General features: G+C 48.5%; 1 protein-coding gene across 1 annotated transcript in view; it reads left to right on the forward strand.

The window, feature by feature from the left end:
- LOC140430256 (uncharacterized) overlaps window positions 1–15603 on the forward strand; it is a 99895-nt gene that overhangs the window by 21805 nt on the left and 62487 nt on the right. Inside the window, exons 6-8 of the mRNA XM_072517682.1 lie at window positions 8195–8320; window positions 9877–9994; window positions 10093–10231. Coding sequence (XP_072373783.1) covers window positions 8195–8320; window positions 9877–9994; window positions 10093–10231 — 383 coding nt within the window. The remainder of the gene's footprint in view (window positions 1–8194; window positions 8321–9876; window positions 9995–10092; window positions 10232–15603) is intronic.

Below are 15603 nucleotides of genomic sequence, written 5' to 3' on the forward strand. Positions count from 1 at the left end.
TGCAGACGTCTGAGAACCGCACTGCGCATGTACAACGACGCACGGAGCGTCAGGACGCCGACGTCATGACGTGTTTGAACTGTGGCACCGCCCATTTAAAGAAACACTGCCCTGCAAGAGGCAGACGCTGTTTAAAATGCGGGAAGCCAGGTCACTATGCAACCCTGTGCAGATCTGTACCACCAGTCAGGAGCCAGCGCTCCCAATTCCGACGACGGCGCATCCGGAGTGTGCAACAACACCGACAGGATTCTGATCCCGGCAGTGCAACAGATCCAGATGATGAATGCCTGGACAATGCCTACTGTGTGGGCGTTATTACAACGTGTGAATATGCCACACCAGACTCATCGCTAGTCCAATCAATCCAAGCTGTGGATTCCGAGGGCGAATGGCGAGCAGTGATGAAGGTCAACCACTGCCCCATCCAGTTCAAACTGGACACAGGTGCCTCTGCCAACCTCCTCTCACAGGCAGACTTCAGACGAATTAAGAAACCCCCCATGGACCTTCCAGCTGCCTGCAAGCTCCTGGATTAAAACGGGAATGCCATCACGGCACTGGGGTCCTGCCATCTGCACGTATCCAACTGACACACACGAGCATGGTTACGCTTTGAAATTGTTAAGCCGGACAGGGCATCCCTGCTAGGTGCGCACGCCTGCAAGCAGCTGAACCTCATTCAAAGGGTTCACACCATGACATCCTCCCATGTGGATCTTCAGGCCGGCATCGATGACATCCTCGCCCAGTATCCAGATGTGTTCAACGGGATGTGCACACTGCCGTATCGATACAAGATTCTGCTACGACCTGATGCCAAGCCAGTGGTCCACGCACCACGACGTGTCCCTGCTCCACTGAGAGAGCGCCTGAAGGCCCAGCTCAAGGATATTCAGCAAAAAGGCATCATATCCAAGATCACCGAACCGACTGACTGGGTCAGCTCGATGGTGTACGTAAAGAAGCCTTCGGGGGACCTGTGCATCTGCATTGATCACAAGGATCTCATTAAGAATATCATGCGGGAACACTACCCCATCCCGAAGCGGGAGGAACTCACGAGTGAGATGGCACACGCACGCTTCTTTACCAAATTGTATGCATCACAGGGATTTTGGCAAATCCAGCTGGAAGAGTCCAGCAGAAGGCTCTGCACCTTCAACATGCCTTTTGGCAGATACTACGACAATCGCATGCCATTTGGCATCATCTCGGCATCGGAGATATTCCATCGCATCATGGAGCAGATGATGGAAGTCATTGAAGGGGATCGTGTGTACGTGGACGACATGATCATATAGACCACGACCCCTGAAGAACATGTGTCCCGTCTCCAGAAGGTATTCCGCCGTGTACATGCCAATGGCCTAAAATTAAACAGGTCCAAATGTTGTTTTGGCACATCGACGCTCAAGTTCCTAGGCGGCCAGATCTCACAGCATGGTGTGCGCCCGGACACAGACAAAATCAAGGCCATCAAGGCGATGAAGGTCCCTGAGGACAAAAAGGCGGTGCTGCCGTTATTGGGTATGGTCAATTGTCTGGGCAAGTTCATTCCAAACATGGTCACACACACCACGGCCCTACGCAACCTGGTGAAAAAATCAACTGCCTTTGAGTGGAAGGCGGCCCACCAGACAGAGTGGCTGGAGCTGAAAGCCAAGCTCACCACTGCACCAGTCCTGGCATTCTTCGACCCGGACCGGGAGACAAAGATATCCACAGATGCGAGCCACGATGGCATTGGTGCGATGTTGCTTCAACGAGATGACACATCATCCTGGGCACCAGTAGCCTACGCATCAAGGGCGATGACGCCCACTGAAACCAGATATGCTCAGATTGAGTAGGAGTGCTTGGGTCTTCTCACCGGCATCCTCAAATTTCATGATTATGTCTACGGCCTACCGACATTCACTGTCAATACGGTTCATAGGCCTCTGGTCCACATCACCCACAAGGACCTGAACGACATGACGCTTCGGTTGCAGAGAATCCTGCTAAAACTTATGAGGTATGACTTCAACTTCAACCTGGCAAGGAGCTCATCATGGCTGATGCATTATCCCGCTCCTTCACCTCGCCCAGTGAGCCGCTGGAGATCATCCAGCACATCGAATCGCAGATGCAGCTGTGTGCTAGCACTCTCCCGGCGACAGATGAGAAAGTAGTTCTCATCCGTGATGAGACAGCCAAAGACCCCCTCTTGCAGCGCGTCATCCACAACCTCACCAATGGCTGGCAGAAAGGGCAGTGCCCACAATTTTACAATGTGAAGGATGACCTGACGGTGATTGATGGTATCCTCCTCAAGCTGGACAGGTTTGTCATTCCGCTCAGTCTCCAGAGCTTGGTGCTGCGCCAGATACACGAGGGACACCTGGGCGTCGAGAAGTGCAGACGCAGAGCCTGGCAAGCTGTCTCCTGGCCCGGCATCAGCCAGGACATCACGAACATGGTCCTGAACTGTGCTACCTATCAGCAGTTCCAGCCAGCGCAGAGTAAGGAGACGCTCCAACAGCATGACATAGTGATCTCTCTGTGGTCCAAGGTTGGCATCGACCTCTTTCATGCGAATGGTCGTGACTACGTATTGATCATCGGCTATTTCTCGAAATGCCCTGAGGCGCTGAAGCTCCTGGACTTCACCTCTCAGACCGTCATCAAAGCCTGTAAGGAGATGTTCTTAAGGCATGACATCCCAATCACCATCATGAGCGACAATGGCCCGTGCTTTAACAGTCAAGAATGGTCCACGTTTGCCAGGTCATACAATTTCCAGCATGTCACCTCCAGTCCGCACTATCCGCAGTCCAATGGAAAAGTCGAGAAAGGGTTGCAAATTGTGAAACAGCTCATCTGCAAGGCCGAGGACTCTGCTTCCGACATACACCTTGCACTGCTCGCGTACAGGGCGACTCCATTGTCCACTGGCATGTCACCGGCTCAACTCCTGATGAACAGGGACCTGCGGACGATGCTTCCAGCCATACACCTGGTAACCTGGATCACCTCCCGGTGCTGGAGAAGATGCAGCATCTCAGAGACCGTCAAAAGCAGGGCTATGATGCCCAGGCCACCAATCTGGCCGCGCTATCCCCGGCAGATACTGAGGCCCTTCCCAGATGCTCCAGATCCAATGGGCCGAGTCCCCGATGGCGTGAGGTGCATCTCCTCTCACCTTTCGGGGACCTCGCGTGGCAGCTGCGGACTGTGTCCAGCGGTGCCAAAGTCGGGGTGGGGGGGAGCAGTTCCGCTGGTAGTGGAGGCTTTGGCGGGGGCTGGGGGGGACTGGTGGGGGGTGGTCCGGGGGTGGCTAGGGGGTTTACAGTGGGGCAGTTTTTGGCAAGGCCGCCACCGTGCACATGCGCATGCGCGGCAATGGACCTGGCAATTCTGCGTCCATTTCGGCAGGTAAAGCTTTACGTAGTGTGGCTGCTAGCCCCCATCGGGCGGAGCACCGGTGCTGGGCGGCGATGACATTTTGGTCGTAAGCCCAGACGGATCCTGCGGACATCGCCGCAGAATCGGAGAATACAGCCCTAAATTGACACCGGGGGAGGAATCGACGACTATCATGACAGCAAAACTCGCGCCCAAACTGGAGCCATTCAGTGACTGTGGAAGGGCTAGTACCGGCGCCACGTGGAACATAATCGATTCAAATGAAAAATGTTATTGGATTGGCTGGGTCCGTGATTAGCACTCAGGAGGCTGACAAGTTGCAGCCATATATGCACATTACAATCCCCACACACACTCATCCCAGCCAACAAGGTTGCATTGGTTGTGCTGGAGCGTGCCCATTCCGCTGATGGATCGGCTGGCGCAGAGGGTACCTCGGGGAGTTCCTTGGGGGGGACACTCATATTACCTGTGGCCCTAAGTTCACAGTGGGGAAGTCAGTGGCGTGCAAAGCTGCATGGCTGCCTCGCAGGCTGCGGCAATGGTGCTGCATGCCCGTCCACTTCAATCCCACAACCCACCTCCTGCTCACCCCTGCTACTCCCCCCTCTCCCTCCCTCAGCAGGCACGGCGCCGGTTTCGCGATTTTTAAAAGCACAAGTGAAACTCGCCGTTGGGAACTTGGGCCATCGGAGGTAGGGAATCGCGGAGGCCCCGGAAAATACCGGGTTGGGCCATTAATGATATGCAAATGGTGTTTAATGTACATGCATTCTGCAATGCCGCTGTCGAGGCGACGGAGAATTGCGATTAGATGTGACATCGATGCCCGCCATGATTTTGCCGTCGGAATCGATTGTCCGCCCAATCGCGTTTCGTAGTTCCGGCTTCGGTCGATGGAGAATCCTGCCCATTAGTTATCGTTGGAATACCAGCAGCTTATTTCAAGAACTTTGTACTAAATCCCACTTAAATGGCTAGGACGTACCCAAATGTGAGACAGAATGAAAGAGATGTAGGAAAAGACAGAGACAGACATGGAGTAAGTCAAATATATTTCAGAAAACTTCAGCTGGCACAGAAGCACATTTTAATACAGATTGAACAAGCAAACAATCCTTTATACGCATTACAGATTTTCCACAAAAATCAGAAACTGAAGAATATAGACTGCAATAGTTTTAACTGAGGAATACCTCGGATTATCCGATTTTGAGACGATGTCTGGAGGAAGTGTCTGCACCGAAGCTCCGACCTGTGAGGGGTGAGCAGCCACGCCATGTAAAATGCACCGCCATCCCGATATAAAAGCCTGGAGACTTGCCGGGTCCATGGCTGCACATGCGCAAGACGACAACCTGCAGTTGTCGTTCCGTACAACATGGCGCCGTCCGCGTGCGGACCCGACCTGCCAGATAGTGCCCTTCTGGACACCCCCTCGCCACCCCCGGGCCACCCCCCACCAGTCCCCCCAGCCCTCACCAAAGCCACCCCAGCCAGCAGCACGGCTCCCGCCCGACTGTGGCGGCGCTGGACAGAGTCCGCAGCTACCACGCCAGGTTCACGAAACCTGAGCGCGCACGTGTCCCACGCCATCGTGAACTTGGCCCATCGGGGGAGGAGCATTTGGGGGAGGGCCTTCAGGTAATGTCCTGAGGCTGTCCCAATGGCATGCGGCGTATTCCTCGATGATACCGCTTTGGAGGGAGCAGAGCATCCGAAAACAGCGCCGCCTCCGATTCGGTCGTAAACACCGATTCTTCGCCCCATCGCCAATTCCGATATCAGTGTTGGGCAATGGAGAATCCTGCCTTTTAACTATCTTTACATAACCACTCGCACTCTGTTATTAGAAAATGCACCCAGTTGTGCATGCAGCTTCAACCTTAATTTCCAATCTGTCACTTTAAAAAATCACAGAATCAGACAACATTTGGCCACCATACATTTAATTAGTTCCTCTCCCCTGCTCTTTCTCGACAGCTGAGCATATTTATTTTCCCCTCCAAGGCCAGAATTTTACTTTGCACGGGTGGGCACGTGCTCGACCTGAAAGCATGTGAAATCACTTGAGAACATGTCAGGCGTGTGCCTTGATATCATTATACATTCAAGCGATATTTAGTCGGGTGACACACATGAGAGTTGGAAAAGGGACCGCCAACAATCAAGTCGGCAATTTAGCCCGCTAAGGGGCCAATGGAACGCAATTTTATACGGCCTGTCTACATTTAGACTTGGCGGGCGGGTTGATTGGTCAGGCGGCTTTTACGCTTTAGCTTCAACTTTGATTCAGGGTGCGTGAAATATCAGAGCTGAAATAGAATTTTAAAAGATTTCCAGGGACTGATGTCTCCCCAAGACACTTTTTGTATAGCTTTCCGTCCCTATTTATATTGTACAGGTCTGCAGCTTGCTGAGACAGCTTCGCGGCAGCTGTTCCCCTGAGGGAGCATAGTAGAAGTACCAGTCTGCACCCTCTCTTTTCTCAGCGTCCGCCCTCTTCACCCCCCTGGCAGTCATGCCATGACGCAGCGGAAGCGCCTTTTACATCCGCTTACGGGCCTGCTGAGTACATGCACCTGAAGGGTGAAAAATTAATCCCCAAGTGTTTACCGCTTCTCATTTGAATGTTACAATTGAATTTGCTTCCATCACCCTTTCAGGCTGTGCATTCCATATTACAACAACTCTTAGTGTAAACGCAAGTGTAGGTGAGAGGTTATTTTGATTATAGGAGCCTTCAGGATAATTCTGTTAAGGTCTAATTTGGGATTTTTACATGATTTGATTTTGAGAAGAGGGAAATTAGTGCTAGGTGGCAACTAGGGCAGATTTGAAAATGATATTATGGGCCAAATAATATTTTTTTTCAAATCTCTTCTCGTTCCCACCTATCACTGACCTTTGACTCTGCCCCAGCTCCTCCACCCTCTCTCAAATAAAATTCATCAAAGTTCTCCCTCTCTTTAACACAGCTTCAAAACATTGGCCGGGATTCTCCCTTCCAGGGACTAAGTCCCTACGCCGGCGGAAAAACCGGCGCCAACGACTCCGGTGTCAACAGGCCCTCATTCCTCACCTTGTCTCGGGGGCTAGGTGGATGCTGAAGGGGTTGACGCTGCTCCAGCCGGTGCTGTAGGACCGGCGTGATCTCGCGCATGCGCAGAATTGCCGGCGTGGTTCCGCGCATGCGCAGATCGGCCGGCATATTTTAGCGCATGTTCTCTTTGCGCCGGCCATGGCGGAGCCCTGCAGGGGCCGGTGCGGAAGGAATAATCTCCCCCATGGAACAGGCCCGCCCGCAGATCGGTGGGCCCCAATCGCGGGCCAGACCACCATGGGGTCTCCCCCCAGGGTCGGATCCCTCCGTGCCCCCCCAAGGACTGCACCCGCCGACTTACCTGCCAGGTCCCGCCGGTGTCAGAGGTGAGTGATTCACGCCGGCGGGACTGGCCAAAAACGGACGCTCGGCCTATCGGGGCCCGGAGAATTGCCAGGGGGGGCCACTGCCAATGACCCCCGACCAGCGTGGTGTGAATCCCGCCCCGCCCGAAAAATGGTGCCGGAGAATACGGCAGCTGGCGTCTGGGTGGCGGGACGGGATTCGCGCCGCCCCCCGGAGATTCTCCGACCCGGCAGGGGGTCGGAGAATCCTGCCCATTAACTCTGTTTCTCTCTCCACAAACGCTGCCCGATCTGCTGAATTTTCCCAGAATTTCTGTTTTATTTTAGATTTTCAGCATCAGCATTATTTTGCTTTTATTGTTGTATTGCTTGCTGTTAGCTCAGTGAGGGGGTGCCTCGACGAGATTTTACTGTGGCCTATGATAACCAGAGGATAGACTGGATCCTAAAGGCATGATGAGGAATTGCAGTTAAGTTACCGAAGTTCATGTTACCTTTTGTCACCTGTACCTCCAAATTGCATCCTACCCCTTCACTCCATGCACAATTCAACTCACAGAATCATGATGTCTTAGCAGGAGATTTCAGCTGCTAATCGCCATCAACAATAGGGGTCTCAATTACCCAGGTCAGACTTACTGATGCAAGCCTGAGAAACCAGCAGCTACCCCTTATCATCCTGACCCCTACTGCATATTGGTGATAAATCTTACAAGGTGGCAGGTCTGCAGCAGGTGTGCTCCGGAGGAAATCTTTGGCAATATCCGGCTACGCAAGCGGAAACTAACATGCTTAACAGAATATTTTCTCTAATGCACTGCACAGGACCTTGTGTCTCCAGATCAGAGTTATCATACTAGATTAAAGTCCTGACTGCTGTGCTTGACTATTAATCCAGTCCGAGACACCTGCCACTGCTAATACCCACCATAGACGAAGCCTTGATGAGCACTATTCATTCCAGCAGCAAAACTGGAATTTTTAGAAGGCCATCAAAGGAAGTATCGGTGTTTGCATAAAATGGGGGGAATATTCTCTCCAAAGTTACATACCAAGTAGGTTACTGTAAAAAATAAAAACATATAATGCTGGGGAAACTCAGCAGGTGTGGCAGTAGCTGTGGAAAGAGAAATAGTTCATGTTTCGAGTCCATCGTTAACTCTGTTTCTCTCTCCACAGATGCTGCCATACCTACTGGGTTTTTCCAGCATTTTCTGTTTTTATTTCAGATTTACTGCATCTGCAGTATTTTGCTTTTATTTTAGGTTATTGGAAAATTCTGGCTTCTTAAGATCATAGCTGTATTCATTTTACAGGAATTATGCCAGAGTAGATATCAGTTTGACCATCTAACCGTATTATGTGTGCTATTTTACAGCAAAGAAATGTCCTACAAATATGATCTACAAAGAAAGTGGTTCTCCCTGTATGAATAGTTGTTCTCACCTTGATACAAGTAGCTTGTGTGAGGAGCACTATATGGATGGTTGCTTCTGCCCACCAGGTAAGCAATTGTGCCATAACCTCTTCAAGCAACTACCTGTAACTCACCTGCCACCTCTGTCACAAAGAATCCTGCAGCAAAATCAGAATCTGCTCTGTTATTGAATGGTAATGTGAGCAATGTGTGGAAAAAGAATACTCAAATCAACAGTCAGATAATTTATTTGATGATTGATTTGATTTCTAAAACTTTTTATGGGTGGAAGAAACAAATCATCTTTGTGCATGTATAAACTACACACCCTTGGCAGTTATGTGTGCTAAATTCAGAAAAATGTGGTGGACCTGATTTGATTATTGAGCTTTCAGCTGGTTAGCTTCTGGTACTAACTGTCCAAATTGGCTCACACTTAGACGCCTTATTTAATATTTCTGACTTTTAGGGGGTTATCATTTGTAATCTCCATTGTATGGAGCAGTGAATATTTACATATTGAGGAGATCTAACTATCACCTGATCAATACCCCTCAGGATCTTAAAGGATTAGATCACGTCGCCAACCCTATTTCCTGTTAGCTAGCCAAACTTCTATCCATGCCAATATGTTACTCCCTATACCATGGTTGTCTCCCACTTCCATAGTCAAAGTCTCCCTTTAGTTTGTTTCCATCTCCCACTATATTAACCATTACTGCTATTTTGATGCCATTTACAAACATTGAGCTGTTGAAGTGGTACACCATTCATCACATCCCTCGGCATAAAACAATTCCCATTTATAAAAACCCATCAGTCCCATTGCCCAGCAACAATTTGCTTCATCTGACACTGATGACAAAAGTGCGCCTTCTAATTATTTCAAAAATGTAACCGGTGAGGTACAGTGTTTTATTAGTTTTATTAACATGTAGAAGGTAGCCGCACATGGGGTGGCTCCCATCGGGGAACTTTGTTTTGACCCTTTCCGCCCACTCGCTACCACACAAAGAAACTTTTCAGTTAAATCGCACCCTTCATCATTTTTGGGGGCCTTGGGGAGTTTCTCTCCAGTCTAGCTCACACTTAAAGGTTTTTCAATCACTGGGGAGCTGAATTTGCTGGTGAGACCGGCTCCTCAGATCAGGTCGCCATTTTGAAACGGTGCCCCGATCTCTAAGTGAGCTTGAAGGTCCCACACTCCCCACCCATGGGTAATGTCACCCCCCCACACACATGGGCATTACCCCACACTTGTCAAGTGAGGACACCCCATTATGGGGTCTCTGAGTGCTCCCCCTTTTTAGGCTGCCCCACACCGCCTTTCAGGTCCGGTACGGGAATTGAACCCGCGCTGCTGCCTTGTTCTGCATTACAAGCCAGCTGTTTAGCCCACTGTGCTAAACCATCCCCAGGTTGGTGTTAAGGTATATTTTGGTAAAGTGTGAAGGGAGCTTTAACCTGAATGTAACCTATCCTCCAGACTCAATCATGAGAGAAGTATCGAAGTGTTTCACTGCTCAGCTTCCATGACCATGATAAGCATATAAGACCCATAAAGCTTTTCAATTATCTTCCCTCCCATACAAAATAACTGGAAGCAGAGTGGAATTTTTACATACATGCTTTATATTTTTCAGGAATGGTGCTTGATGATTATTCCTGGTCTGGGTGCATTAGTGTGAAGGAGTGCAAATGTTCAATGAACGGCAAACATTACAATCCAGGCACTCTGATTTCAGCAGAATGTGAAGAATGGTACAATCAACATTAATTCTGCACCTGTAAAAAATTGTATGGCACCTTATATTTAGCTTTGAATGAATGTACTAAATTGGTATTCCTTGCAATTTAAGTGCCTGCAATGGAGGTAAATGGCTCTGCAAAAATCTGCCTTGCCCAGGTGTCTGTTCATTCGAGGGGGGATCACATGTCTCCACTTTTGATGGCATGAAATACACATTTCACGGAGACTGCTATTACATTCTCTCCAAGGTAATAAGATCTTGTAAATATTTATTTCTGCAACATGTCAAAAACTTTGTAGACAGTAATATTATGCTCTGTCCATAAATACATCAAAGTACCATCACTGTAATGTTCTCCAAAGCTCATATTCTCATGACTGCAATGCTCTTTTTATCATATCCATCTTTTTGTTAACCATCTTTCAATAGTTTTGTAGTTAGATCAAATTTTCTGGGGTGTTTTCTGTTTAAGTTGTCTCAGAAAAATGTAGCAAAATGGTTCAAGTAGCTGCAGAATCCATCATATGATGCCACTACTAATTCAATATAATTCCCGTACACTTGCAAGTAAGGAATTATAATAAAGCCGTTCTTTAAAGCCCTAAAGTCCAAAACAAATCCATTTTGGACTGAACATAAAAGATTAGAATTGACAGATGCAGGGGCGGGATTCTCCGACCCCCCGCCGGGTCGGAGAATCGCCGGGGGCTGGCGTGAATCCCGCCCCCGCCGGTTGCCGAATTCTCCGGCACCAGAGATTTGGCGAGGGCGGGAATCGCGCCGCGCCAGTTGGCGGGCCCCCCCCCGGCGATTCTCCGGCCCGGATGGGCCAAAGTCCCGCTGCTGGAATGCCAGTCCCGCCGGCGAGAATCAAACCACCTCTCTTACCGCCGGGACAAGGCGGCGCGGGCAGGCTCCGGGTTCCTGGGGGGGGCGCGGGGCGATCTGGCCCCGGGGGGTGCCCCCACGGTGGCCTGGCCCGCGATCGGGGCCCACAGATCCGCGGGCGGGCCTGTGCCGTGGGGGCACTCTTTTCCTTCCGCCTTCGCCACGGTCTCCACTATGGCGGAGGCGGAAGAGACTCCCTCCACTGCGCATGCGCGGGGATGCCGTGAGCGGCCGCTGAAGCTCCCGCGCATGCGCCGCCCGGCAAAGTCAGTTTTGCGCCAGATGGCGGGGCACTAAAGGCCTTTCCCGCCAGCTGGCGGGGCCGAAATCAGTCCGGCGCGGGCCTAGCCCCTCAAGGTTAGGGCTCGGCCCCTCAAGATGCGGAGACTTCCGTACCTTTGGGGCGACGCGATGCCAGACTGATTCGCGCCGTTTTTGGGCGCCGGTCGGCGGACATCGCGCCGATTGCGGAGAATCCCGCCCCTGATCTTTTCATGACCAGTTTTGGTCTGACAGTATTAGGTAAGAAAATCAGGTGTAATCTACATAAATGTGTTTTCATATATGTTGCAATGCCAAGCAATCTTAGAAAAGAGAGCAGGTCAGGAGCTTGAAATTTACAATCAATTTACTGACAGTTAATTGATCTTAGTGATAAGCAGCCACCATTGCATACATTTTCACAAGAAGTATTTGAGTTAAAGTAAGCTCAGGACACCAGAGAATCCATGAGCTGGGATTCTCCGAGCCCGCGCCGGGTCAGAGAATCACCGGGGTGGGGGTGGGGGGGGGTGGGGGTGGGGGGGGTGGGGGGGGGGGTGGGGGTGGGGGGGGGTGGTGGGGGGGGGGGGGTGGGGGGGGGGGGGGGGCGGGGGGATATTCCCGCCACCCACTCCGACACCGGGCTGCAGATTCTTTGGTGACCGGAGGAGCAAGTAAAGTTAAAGAAAACCCAAAGCTGTTTTACCAATATATTAATGGTAAAGGTTAGTTAAGGAAAAAGTGGGATCTATCAGAGATGAAGAGGGGAACTTGTGTGAGCAGAGGCTGTGGGAAGGTTTTTAAATGAATGTTTTGTCTCCGTGTTTACACAGGAAATGGATGATGCCGATATAGTAGTTCAGGAGGAACGCTGTGAGATATTGGATGGGATAATCATAAAGAGAGAGGAAGTACTTGAAGGATTGAAATCCTTGAAAGTTGAAAGTCGCCAGGGCCAGGTGGATTGTTTCAGAGGCTACGAAAGGAAGTCAGGGAAGAGACAGCAGATGCTCTGAGGATGGTTTTCCAATCCTCACTAGGCACAGGGGAGGAGCCGGAGGACTGGAGAAATGCAATTGTGTTACAATTGTTTAAAAAAGGATAGAAGGAAATGCCGAACAATTATAGGCCAGTTAGTCTGTCGTCAGTGGTGGGCAAATTAATAGAAGAAATCTTGACAGATAGGATGAACTGTCACACAGAAAGGCATGGACTAGTCAGGGATAGTCATCATGGATTTGTAAAAGGAAAGTCTTGCTTACAAATTTGATTGAAATCTTTGGGTAAGTGACAAGAAGGGTTGATGAAGGTCGTGCAGTGGATGTGGTATGCATGGATTTTAACAAGGCATTTGACAACGTCCCACATGACAAGAAAATGAAAGCCCATGGGATATGGGGCAATGTGACAAACTGGATAAAATGTGGGCTTCAAAACAGGAAACAAATTGCCCTTGCAATTGGAAAGTTGTTTCAAGTGGTGTTCCAGGGCTCAGTGTTGGGACCCTTACTAGTTGTATTATATATTAATGATTTGGACGGGAACGTGGGAGCACAACTGGGAAATTTGCAGATGACACAATGATTGGCCAAGTGATGGACAGTGTAGAGGATACCTATAATCGCCAGAATGATACAGATGGATTGGTGGAATGGGCGATAAATTGGCAGATGGAATTTAGTACTGTAAAGTGTGAGGTCATGCATTTAACGAGGTCAAACAGTTATAGGGAATACACAATAAATGGGGATATACTAAGAGGGGTAGATGAAGTAAGAGATCTTGACTTACAGGTACACAGGTCCCTAAAGGCAGCAGATCAAGTAGACAAGGTTGTGAAGAAAGCATATGGAATGTTCTCCTTCATTGGCAGAGGTATAAAATATAAAAGTAAAGATATAATGATAGAATTGTATAATGTGGCGAGGCCACAACTGGAATATTGTGTGCAGTTCTGGTTGCCACTTTACAGGAAGAACTTTATTGCTCTGGAGAGAGTGCAGAGGAGGTTTACAAGAATGTTGGCAGGGCTCGAAAAGTGTGGCTACGAGGAGAAATTGGATAGGTTGGGGTTATTTTCCTGAGAATAAAGAAGGCTGAGGGGTGACTTAATTGAGGTGTACAAAATTATGAGGGGAAGAGATAGAGTGGACAGGGTCAAATTGTTTCCCTTGGTGGAGAATTCTAGAACCAGGGGACAGAGATTCAGGATAAGTGGCAGAAGGTGTAGAGGAGGAAAAACATTTTTACGCAGAGAGTAGTGGGAGTCTGGAATTCGCTGCCCAAATTGGTGGTGGAGGCAAAGACCCTAAACTTGTTTAAAAGGTACCGGGTACACGAAGATGGGTTTAGAAAGGGCACCTGGGTGTCCTCGGGCTGGCATGGACAAGGTGGGCCAAATGGCCTCCTTCTGTGCTGTAACTTTTCTATGATTCTATGAATTAAAGTAGGAGCTTTTGCTGATGTTTTCATATGGAGTAGTGGGCTATGGCACCACTTGTGTTTGCTGGGATTGAATCCAAATATAACTGATTTATGCAGAGTGCAGAAAGCAGAACAACATGACAAAACTCAGTCAGCCTTACATCATTGGTGTGTATATGATCACCTCAGAGCACGGAGCAAGTAGAAGTTGTTTTCTCTCTTGAGCCTAATCTAAGATTCTTGTCAACCTACTTCATCTCCTAAGGAGATAACATTTTCAGCAAAAGAGAACTCTCTGATGCACCCCTTTGTTTATTGCACTTGTGCAGAAGACTATACTTCTAGTTCTTGATCACTATTCAGTGACACCTGGTAGAAAGTGTATTTATGTACATGTTAAGTTTGGACCCTGCTGTTATAGAATCCTGATCATAGAATCCCTCCTGTGCAGAAGGAGATCATTCTGCCCATTAAGTCTGCACCGACCCTCCGAAAGAGCACTCTACCTAGGCCCACTCCCCGTAACCCCACCTAACCTTTCAACACTGAGGGACAATTTAGCATGGTCAATCCACCTAACCAGCACATCTTTGGACTGTGGGAAGAAACCGGAGCACCCAGAGAAAACCCACACAGACATGTGAAGAATGTGCAATCTACACATTTGAACTAGGGTCCCAGTGCTAACCACTGTGCCGCCCTTAGATTTTAATTCAAGATTTTTAGTGAATTTAACTTTCACCATCTGCCATGGTGGGATTCGAACCCGTGCTCCCAGAGAATTACCCTGGGTGTCTGCATTACGAGTTGAATGACAATACTACTATGTCACTGCCTCCCTCTATATATGCCCTGCCCAAAAAAAATAGCCAATCAATTCCTCAGATCCAAATGAGCCAGAGGCATTATGGTTGTCATAATCATATGCCATCGAGAATTTCATGTCTTTTGGCAAGGAGATAAATAATGGGGGAGATATTTCTCCCTGACTTCAGGGGAAACTTGACGGAAGATGCCAATTTCATCATCATAATTATCAAGTGTGCTCTCCCCGAAGGCAGATCCTTGGCTCATAATCTTTTCCATGTCTTCCTTTCCTGTGCCAGTCTTTTCATTTTCCAATAGTGTCCTTCAACTTTCAAGCCATCCAGCATTGATATCTTTTCCTTCCTCTTCTTCTTTTTCCTTGAAATCTTCCCTTTATTAATGTTTTTTACTAGTCTGTTTCCTCTTATGGTGGGCCCTGTGCAGACATTCTGTTTGTTCCTCATTACATTCAACAAATTTCTATGTTCACTCTCCACAGCATTTCATCATTTGTTACTTTTTCTGTTCAACTAATCCTTTCCATTCTCTTCCAAACCCGTAAATTAAAGCCATTTAACAAGTTGGTGTCCACTTTCCATCAGATGTAGGTCTCACACAAATACAAGACAACATTCAAATTCAAGTACTTTACAAGTTGCTTTTTCAGTTATTCATTCAGCTTTCTGGTTAGCTTATTAAATATAGCCTTTCCCATTGTGACCCTTGTTCTTATTTTTTTGTTTCACCTTCCACTTGCAGATCTTATGCTTCCTTAGCACTTACACTTTTGCACCTGTTCCAGTTCTTTTCCTTCTCTGATGTATGGATATTTCTTAATGATTTGAGATATGTGTCACTTCGGTTTTGTCGCAGTTTACTTCCATTCCAAAGTTCATGCTGTTACTCGTCTATCTACTAGTTGTTGTAATCCATCTTCTGTGCTTGTTACAATGCTTTGGCATCTGCAAATCAAACTGATATTATCATAAAATGGCAAGATAGTAAACTAAAATTTGAACTTATATAATCAATTCCAAAGCTGTTTTTGTATGGTCAAAACCTCAAATGAGCCACAATAATAACAAAAACAGGAAATACTGGATAATCTCAGCAGGCCTGACAGTATTTGTGGAGAGAGAAGGAAGTTTGAATCTGGATGACTCATTGTTAAAGCCATCGGTCTGTATTCTCCGATTCTGAGGCTATGTCCGGAGCATGTATCTAGTCTTACGACAAAAA

The sequence above is a fragment of the Scyliorhinus torazame genome, chromosome 10 (assembly GCF_047496885.1).
Source record: "Scyliorhinus torazame isolate Kashiwa2021f chromosome 10, sScyTor2.1, whole genome shotgun sequence".
Taxonomy (NCBI): Eukaryota; Metazoa; Chordata; class Chondrichthyes; order Carcharhiniformes; family Scyliorhinidae; genus Scyliorhinus; species Scyliorhinus torazame.